Genomic DNA, 9,855 nt, shown 5'->3' on the forward strand with positions numbered 1-9,855 from the left:
CTTGGTCACGTTGAGGGAGAGGTTGTTGTCCTGGCACCACACGGCCAGGTCTCTGACCTCCTCCCTATAGGCTGTCTCATCGTTGTCGGTGATCAGGTCTGTGTTACTTAATTGGCAAAGAAACAAAATCCAACTCTGCCTTGATTGGGTTGTATCCATTTCCATCCCTTCCTACTTTATCAGTGGTCAGAGAAACACAGAGATCCATGGCCATCTCCAAGGATCAGTTTCCTCTCCCCTCATCCCCCACTCCTCTTCTCTCGTTCACAGCCTGGGGGTGAAAACGGATGGAATGCTGGAGGTGTTAGTGTAGGGCAGATAGGATTACTCCTTCCTTCTCAGGTTGGGCATTAGTATCACTCTGGTGGGGTTGTACCTGGATGTTTGTTACATCTTACGCTCTTCTGTGTGACATCCAGACTGTGTGACATCATTAGTGGTCTGAACATGATGAATATGACAAGATAATTATTCCCCTACTCCTCAATTCTCTCTGTCTCTCTCTGTCTCTCTCTCTCTCTCTCTCTCTCTCTCTCTCTCTCTCTCACACTCTCCTCCCTCTCTCTGGTCACTGACACCTCTTCCCCTTTCCTGGATGCCACTCCCAACCGCCCTGGGGATGGACAAACGGATGGACGTACTCAGTCACACTTGGCACCTGTGTCCCATGAATAGTTAAGGAGGGGTTTGGTGACGATCAGGTCTTAACTGAGATTAGAACACCCAGCAGGACTCAGTCCAGGCACCAGGCAGGGCTCTGGATCTCCCCAGGAGGCAACAACAATCAGCAGGAGGTGCAGGAGGCAGGACCAGGAGGTACAGCACGTGGCATGATGCCTACACTGTGGTGGAAACGTAGACTTGGGTGGAAGGGAGAAACAAAGTAAACGACTGTAAATCGGTGGATAAACAAACAAACAAATTAGACCTCTGCGCCTGTGTGTATTCGTCCATTCGGATGTGTATGTATATACAGTATGGAGAGGAAACATTGTAGCTGTGTTGTGTGTTGGTGTTTTGCTGAGGTGTTTACACACTGTAATGCACCTTCACCTTCCTATAGATATAACACTACCTGACACAGGTGAGAGTACACGTGTCCTCTGCATGCTGAAGCCCATAGAATAGCTGGCCTACAGTAGAGTGGATTGTGTAGGGTGGTAGGGACATTGGGTGATAAAGTAGGGGGGTAGAGTAGAGGGAATGGGGGATAAAGTAGGGTCCATTGAGTAGGACTCATAGCGAGAGAGAGAGAGAGAGAGAGAGAGAGAGAGAGAGAGAGAGAGAGTCATAGATCTGCAAAAAGTGTAATCCATGTAAACTGCCTGCTATAGATATAGAATTTAGACTTAGTTTGACCACAAAACAATCAAAATGAAAGAAAAGCTGATCAGGACAAAATAAAGGTAGAGTAATAGAAAAAGGATATGATGCCTTGGTGGCAATTCACTTGAGAGGGTGGTGGAAACTGATCCTGACCAAAAAGATGCAGATTGCCGCCTGTACTCCGATGCCACTAGAGAGAGACTCACACAAGTGGAGAGTAAATCGACCCTATGCAAATAAGAGAGAGATCGAGGGAGAGGGGGAGAGAGGAGAGCGAGAGAGAGAGAGAGAGAGAGAGAGAGAGAGAGAGAGAGAGAGAGAGAGAGAGAGAGAGAGAGAGAGAGAGAGAGAGAGAGAGAGAGAGAGAGAGAGAGAGAGAGAGAGAGAGAGAGAGAGAGAGAGAGAGAGAGAGAGGGAGAGAGCTGGACCCTGAGCAGTATGGTCCCGAGGGAAAGGCATTGAAGCAAGAGGATATACACACAACTTAACTTAAACTGAACAGGAAAACAGATCCTAACATGACGTAGATAGAGAGAAGACTAAAGAGACGTCTTCTAGAGACAAGCATTGACAGCATGAAGACTCTTTATTAGAACAAACTACAACAAGGGTTGTAGGTTGTTAGAACAAGTAGATAGACACAAAGGCAAGGACGGACGAGAGAGAGAGAGAGAGAGAGAGAGAGTGTGTGTGTGAAAGGACTCCAGTGTTGTCCAACACCAAGCAGCAAAGGACACTTTTTAACATTTTTTTCAACCTATATTTTTTACCTTTGTCAGTCTGCATCAGTGTCATTTGGATAGGATAAGTCATGGACCCTCCTCTCCTGCCGGTGGCCAGGATGGAGGTGGATGTGGACCTGGGCTTTGCCCTCTTCTTTTTCTTCCTGCTCTGTTCCTTCCTGCTGTTCACCATAGTGCGCTGTGCCCAGATGGTCCTGAACCCCTACAGCGCCATCTCTGTCGCCGCATACCAGACTACGGAGGAACAAACTGAGGACTGACCTCACTCCATAATGGGCAGGAAATAATGTGATCATAGTGGAAGAACCCTAGCCCGACTGTGGCTAGTGTGCTGAAGGTGGGAAGTTTGGTTTCGTAGTTGGACTTGTGGGAATCAGGAGGAGCAGAAAGCACATGAAGGGAGTGATACTTAAAAGTTTGGAGAATTCATCGGTCTGCAGGTCTGAAGATGAACATCACACAACATGATAACCTGGAAAACAGGAGCAAATGGGACCATGAGGATTTCAAGTTGTTACAGTACAGTTTATGTTTAGGCAATGTGCTTTTGGGAAAGTCTATAAATGTGGGAACAAATCAGTTGTCAGCATGTCATGGACCAGAGTGAGCTAAACGTGGGAATGACCCCCACTTGAGTTTTTGTCATCCTAATCAGCCACTGTCATATTCACATCTGCTTTCCATTAAAATAAATAGGCTATGCCATGAGAAAAATGACATGACAATAAATGGCATACTTGAATATCTGTTTCATTTGTGATGTTTTTACAATATGCAGTCTAGGTTATAATAATAATAATAAAGTACATTTCTATAGCGCTTTCCATAGAATCTCAAAGCGCTTGATGAGCAAAAAAACGATCTAGCAATATACAGTAATATAATATCATGACAGGTCAACCAATAGAGGCCAAGTCTTTGAAAGCTGCATCCTCTGAAGATGGAGAGGGTCAGTTCATGGCTTGAGCAGAGGGAGCTGGTCAGAGGATGGTAGATGATTTAATGTCATTTTGAATAAAGACAATGCACTTTAATTGCCAATAATTAGTGGGAGTTAAAAGTAAGGGATGAGGTAATGGGAAGATTTTGGGGTCACAGAGCATGCCAAATTCGATCAGACTGACTTAATCAGTATGACAGAACAGTGTGCAACGTTTAATGGAAACGGTACTGTACTGATGCTGCGTTCACATGCTAGTCGGAACTAGGAAACTCTGAAATTTCCGACTTGCTGATTCGTTGAACGCGCACGTGTATAACTACAACCAGTTAGCAAGTCGAGAACGTGAACGCGGCATTAATGGCCAGTTGAAATACTTTACTGTACGGTGTGCTGCACAGGTTTTGCTATTTCAAATGGTAACACCCATACTGATAAGGCCACACCATAGACTGTAAAAAGAACCGTTCACTAAAAAGAGTCACGGAACGTACCAGACGTTGAACCTCTGCCCAGGCATTGCTGACGCATGCCAGATCTTACAACGCCTGGATAGCTATTTTGCGATCATTTAACCACATCATATGTTATAGCAATCTGGTGCCCGACGGCACAGTCAATGACGTGGCATGCAACCATTGGTTGATGCATTGGGTGATGCATGCAGTGTCTGAGCAGAGGAACGCGACCATAATGTGGTTTTGCAGCGTTCAAAACAACTGGGAACTGGGAATTCTGAAATCTCTGACTTCTGACTTCAGTGCGTTCAAGACAACAGGGAACTAAAAAAACGAGCTCCGACTGGGATTTTTTTTTTTTACGGTTATCCAACTCGGAATTCCAAGTCTATTAGTATGGTTTTTGAACACTATCATTTATTTACAAGCATGATAGCTGAACTTTTAGTGTATGGTTTACGCAGCTTGTTGGCCATTAGCCAATCAGCGTTTCTCAATGAGTTCAAAACACGTCAATGCATCCAACTGGTATTGACAACTTTAGAACTGGTAAATTCCCACCTCCCACTTGGTTACGAATGCAGCATTAATGGTGCTTTCAAGACAACTGGGAACTCTGGGAAAAAAACGAGGTCAAATCATGACGTCAGTGATCTTCAGGTTGGAAAGTTGGAGTTCTAGACTAGATGCCCGAGTTTCCGACTTGGAATTCCGAGTTGGATGACTCTTCTTTTTCTTCCTGCTCTGTTCCTTCCTGCTGTTCACCATAGTGCGCTGTGCCCAGATGGTCCTGAACCCCTACAGCGCCATCTCTGTCGCCGCATACCAGACTACGGAGGAACAAACTGAGGACTGACCTCACTCCATAATGGGCAGGAAATAATGTGATCATAGTGGAAGAACCCTAGCCCGACTGTGGCTAGTGTGCTGAAGGTGGGAAGTTTGGTTTCGTAGTTGGACTTGTGGGAATCAGGAGGAGCAGAAAGCACATGAAGGGAGTGATACTTAAAAGTTTGGAGAATTCATCGGTCTGCAGGTCTGAAGATGAACATCACACAACATGATAACCTGGAAAACAGGAGCAAATGGGACCATGAGGATTTCAAGTTGTTACAGTACAGTTTATGTTTAGGCAATGTGCTTTTGGGAAAGTCTATAAATGTGGGAACAAATCAGTTGTCAGCATGTCATGGACCAGAGTGAGCTAAACGTGGGAATGACCCCCACTTGAGTTTTTGTCATCCTAATCAGCCACTGTCATATTCACATCTGCTTTCCATTAAAATAAATAGGCTATGCCATGAGAAAAATGACATGACAATAAATGGCATACTTGAATATCTGTTTCATTTGTGATGTTTTTACAATATGCAGTCTAGGTTATAATAATAATAATAAAGTACATTTCTATAGCGCTTTCCATAGAATCTCAAAGCGCTTGATGAGCAAAAAACGATCTAGCAATATACAGTAATATAATATCATGACAGGTCAACCAATAGAGGCCAAGTCTTTGAAAGCTGCATCCTCTGAAGATGGAGAGGGTCAGTTCATGGCTTGAGCAGAGGGAGCTGGTCAGAGGATGGTAGATGATTTAATGTCATTTTGAATAAAGACAATGCACTTTAATTGCCAATAATTAGTGGGAGTTAAAAGTAAGGGATGAGGTAATGGGAAGATTTTGGGGTCACAGAGCATGCCAAATTCGATCAGACTGACTTAATCAGTATGACAGAACAGTGTGCAACGTTTAATGGAAACGGTACTGTACTGATGCTGCGTTCACATGCTAGTCGGAACTAGGAAACTCTGAAATTTCCGACTTGCTGATTCGTTGAACGCGGCACGTGTATAACTACAACCAGTTAGCAAGTCGAGAACGTGAACGCGGCATTAATGGCCAGTTGAAATACTTTACTGTACGGTGTGCTGCACAGGTTTTGCTATTTCAAATGGTAACACCCATACTGATAAGGCCACACCATAGACTGTAAAAAGAACCGTTCACTAAAAAGAGTCACGGAACGTACCAGACGTTGAACCTCTGCCCAGGCATTGCTGACGCATGCCAGATCTTACAACGCCTGGATAGCTATTTTGCGATCATTTAACCACATCATATGTTATAGCAATCTGGTGCCCGACGGCACAGTCAATGACGTGGCATGCAACCATTGGTTGATGCATTGGGTGATGCATGCAGTGTCTGAGCAGAGGAACGCGACCATAATGTGGTTTTGCCGCGTTCAAAACAACTGGGAACTGGGAATTCTGAAATCTCTGACTTCTGACTTCAGTGCGTTCAAGACAACAGGGAACAAAAAAAACGAGCTCCGACTGGGATTTTTTTTTTTTACGGTTATCCAACTCGGAATTCCAAGTCTATTAGTATGGTTTTTGAACACTATCATTTATTTACAAGCATGATAGCTGAACTTTTAGTGTATGGTTTACGCAGCTTGTTGGCCATTAGCCAATCAGCGTTTCTCAATGAGTTCAAAACACGTCAATGCATCCAACTGGTATTGACAACTTTAGAACTGGTAAATTCCCACCTCCCACTTGGTTACGAATGCAGCATTAATGGTGCTTTCAAGACAACTGGGAACTCTGGGAAAAAACGAGGTCAAATCATGACGTCAGTGATCTTCAGGTTGGAAAGTTGGAGTTCTAGACTAGATGCCCGAGTTTCCGACTTGGAATTCCGAGTTGGATGACTCTTCTTTTTCTTCCTGCTCTGTTCCTTCCTGCTGTTCACCATAGTGCGCTGTGCCCAGATGGTCCTGAACCCCTACAGCGCCATCTCTGTCGCCGCATACCAGACTACGGAGGAACAAACTGAGGACTGACCTCACTCCATAATGGGCAGGAAATAATGTGATCATAGTGGAAGAACCCTAGCCCGACTGTGGCTAGTGTGCTGAAGGTGGGAAGTTTGGTTTCGTAGTTGGACTTGTGGGAATCAGGAGGAGCAGAAAGCACATGAAGGGAGTGATACTTAAAAGTTTGGAGAATTCATCGGTCTGCAGGTCTGAAGATGAACATCACACAACATGATAACCTGGAAAACAGCAGCAAATGGGACCATGAGGATTTCAAGTTGTTACAGTACAGTTTATGTTTAGGCAATGTGCTTTTGGGAAAGTCTATAAATGTGGGAACAAATCAGTTGTCAGCATGTCATGGACCAGAGTGAGCTAAACGTGGGAATGACCCCCACTTGAGTTTTTGTCATCCTAATCAGCCACTGACATATTCACATCTGCTTTCCATTAAAATAAATAGGCTATGCCATGAGAAAAATGACATGACAATAAATGGCATACTTGAATATCTGTTTCTTTTGTGATGTTTTTACAATATGCAGTCTAGGTTATAATAATAATAATAAAGTACATTTCTATAGCGCTTTCCATAGAATCTCAAAGCGCTTGATGAGCAAAAAACGATCTAGCAATATACAGTAATATAATATCATGACAGGTCAACCAATAGAGGCCAAGTCTTTGAAAGCTGCATCCTCTGAAGATGGAGAGGGTCAGTTCATGGCTTGAGCAGAGGGAGCTGGTCAGAGGATGGTAGATGATTTAATGTCATTTTGAATAAAGACAATGCACTTTAATTGCCAATAATTAGTGGGAGTTAAAAGTAAGGGATGAGGTAATGGGAAGATTTTGGGGTCACAGAGCATGCCAAATTCGATCAGACTGACTTAATCAGTATGACAGAACAGTGTGCAACGTTTAATGGAAACGGTACTGTACTGATGCTGCGTTCACATGCTAGTCGGAACTCTGAAATTTCCGACTTGCTGATTCGTTGAACGCGCACGTGTATAACTACAACCAGTTAGCAAGTCGAGAACGTGAACGCGGCATGAATGGCCAGTTGAAATACTTTACCGTGACGGTGTGCTGCACAGGTTTTGCTATTTCAAATGGTAACACCCATACTGATAAGGCCACACCATAGACTGTAAAAAGAACCGTTCACTAAAAAGAGTCACGGAACGTACCAGACGTTGAACCTCTGCCCAGGCATTGCTGACGCATGCCAGATCTTACAACGCCTGGATAGCTATTTTGCGATCATTTAACCACATCATATGTTATAGCAATCTGGTGCCCGACGGCACAGTCAATGACGTGGCATGCAACCATTGGTTGATGCATTGGGTGATGCATGCAGTGTCTGAGCAGAGGAACGCGACCATAATGTGGTTTTGCCGCGTTCAAAACAACTGGGAACTGGGAATTCTGAAATCTCTGACTTCTGACTTCAGTGCGTTCAAGACAACAGGGAACTAAAAAAACGAGCTCCGACTGGGATTTTTTTTTTTACGGTTATCCAACTCGGAATTCCAAGTCTATTAGTATGGTTTTTGAACACTATCATTTATTTACAAGCATGATAGCTGAACTTTTTAGTGTATGGTTTACGCAGCTTGTTGGCCATTAGCCAATCAGCGTTTCTCAATGAGTTCAAAACACGTCAATGCATCCAACTGGTATTGACAACTTTAGAACTGGTAAATTCCCACCTCCCACTTGGTTACGAATGCAGCATTAATGGTGCTTTCAAGACAACTGGGAACTCTGGGGAAAAAAACGAGGTCAAATCATGACGTCAGTGATCTTCAGGTTGGAAAGTTGGAGTTCTAGACTAGATGCCCGAGTTTCCGACTTGGAATTCCGAGTTGGATGACTCTTCTTTTTCTTCCTGCTCTGTTCCTTCCTGCTGTTCACCATAGTGCGCTGTGCCCAGATGGTCCTGAACCCCTACAGCGCCATCTCTGTCGCCGCATACCAGACTACGGAGGAACAAACTGAGGACTGACCTCACTCCATAATGGGCAGGAAATAATGTGATCATAGTGGAAGAACCCTAGCCCGACTGTGGCTAGTGTGCTGAAGGTGGGAAGTTTGGTTTCGTAGTTGGACTTGTGGGAATCAGGAGGAGCAGAAAGCACATGAAGGGAGTGATACTTAAAAGTTTGGAGAATTCATCGGTCTGCAGGTCTGAAGATGAACATCACACAACATGATAACCTGGAAAACAGCAGCAAATGGGACCATGAGGATTTCAAGTTGTTACAGTACAGTTTATGTTTAGGCAATGTGCTTTTGGGAAAGTCTATAAATGTGGGAACAAATCAGTTGTCAGCATGTCATGGACCAGAGTGAGCTAAACGTGGGAATGACCCCCACTTGAGTTTTTGTCATCCTAATCAGCCACTGACATATTCACATCTGCTTTCCATTAAAATAAATAGGCTATGCCATGAGAAAAATGACATGACAATAAATGGCATACTTGAATATCTGTTTCTTTTGTGATGTTTTTACAATATGCAGTCTAGGTTATAATAATAATAATAAAGTACATTTCTATAGCGCTTTCCATAGAATCTCAAAGCGCTTGATGAGCAAAAAACGATCTAGCAATATACAGTAATATAATATCATGACAGGTCAACCAATAGAGGCCAAGTCTTTGAAAGCTGCATCCTCTGAAGATGGAGAGGGTCAGTTCATGGCTTGAGCAGAGGGAGCTGGTCAGAGGATGGTAGATGATTTAATGTCATTTTGAATAAAGACAATGCACTTTAATTGCCAATAATTAGTGGGAGTTAAAAGTAAGGGATGAGGTAATGGGAAGATTTTGGGGTCACAGAGCATGCCAAATTCGATCAGACTGACTTAATCAGTATGACAGAACAGTGTGCAACGTTTAATGGAAACGGTACTGTACTGATGCTGCGTTCACATGCTAGTCGGAACTCTGAAATTTCCGACTTGCTGATTCGTTGAACGCGGCACGTGTATAACTACAACCAGTTAGCAAGTCGAGAACGTGAACGCGGCATGAATGGCCAGTTGAAATACTTTACCGTACGGTGTGCTGCACAGGTTTTGCTATTTCAAATGGTAACACCCATACTGATAAGGCCACACCATAGACTGTAAAAAGAACCGTTCACTAAAAAGAGTCACGGAACGTACCAGACGTTGAACCTCTGCCCAGGCATTGCTGACGCATGCCAGATCTTACAACGCCTGGATAGCTATTTTACGATCATTTAACCACATCATATGTTATAGCAATCTGGTGCCCGACGGCACAGTCAATGACGTGGCATGCAACCATTGGTTGATGCATTGGTTGATGCATGCAGTGTCTGAGCAGAGGAACGCGACCATAATGTGGTTTTGCCGCGTTCAAAACAACTGGGAACTGGGAATTCTGAAATCTCTGACTTCTGACTTCAGTGCGTTCAAGACAACAGGGAACTAAAAAAACGAGCTCCGACTGGGATTTTTTTTTTTTACGGTTATCCAACTCGGAATTCCAAGTCTATTAGTATGGTTTTTGAACACTATCATTTATT

General features: G+C 43.8%; 1 protein-coding gene across 1 annotated transcript; it reads left to right on the forward strand.

The window, feature by feature from the left end:
• Positions 1–1,937: 1,937 nt before the first annotated feature.
• LOC121543154 (cortexin domain containing 2-like) lies at positions 1,938–2,667 on the forward strand. The gene has a single exon (XM_041852860.2). It carries the CDS (start codon positions 2,138–2,140, stop codon positions 2,327–2,329), a length of 192 nt encoding a protein of 63 aa, XP_041708794.1. The 5' UTR covers positions 1,938–2,137; the 3' UTR covers positions 2,330–2,667.
• The last annotated feature ends 7,188 nt before the right edge of the window (positions 2,668–9,855 follow it).

This window comes from Coregonus clupeaformis, chromosome 20 (genome assembly GCF_020615455.1).
Source record: "Coregonus clupeaformis isolate EN_2021a chromosome 20, ASM2061545v1, whole genome shotgun sequence".
NCBI lineage: Eukaryota > Metazoa > Chordata > Actinopteri > Salmoniformes > Salmonidae > Coregonus > Coregonus clupeaformis.

Coding starts and splice junctions, on each gene's coding strand:
- LOC121543154 (XM_041852860.2), top strand. CDS start 2,138: ATGGACCCTCCTCTCCTGCCGGTGGCCAGGATGGAGGTGGATGTGGAC.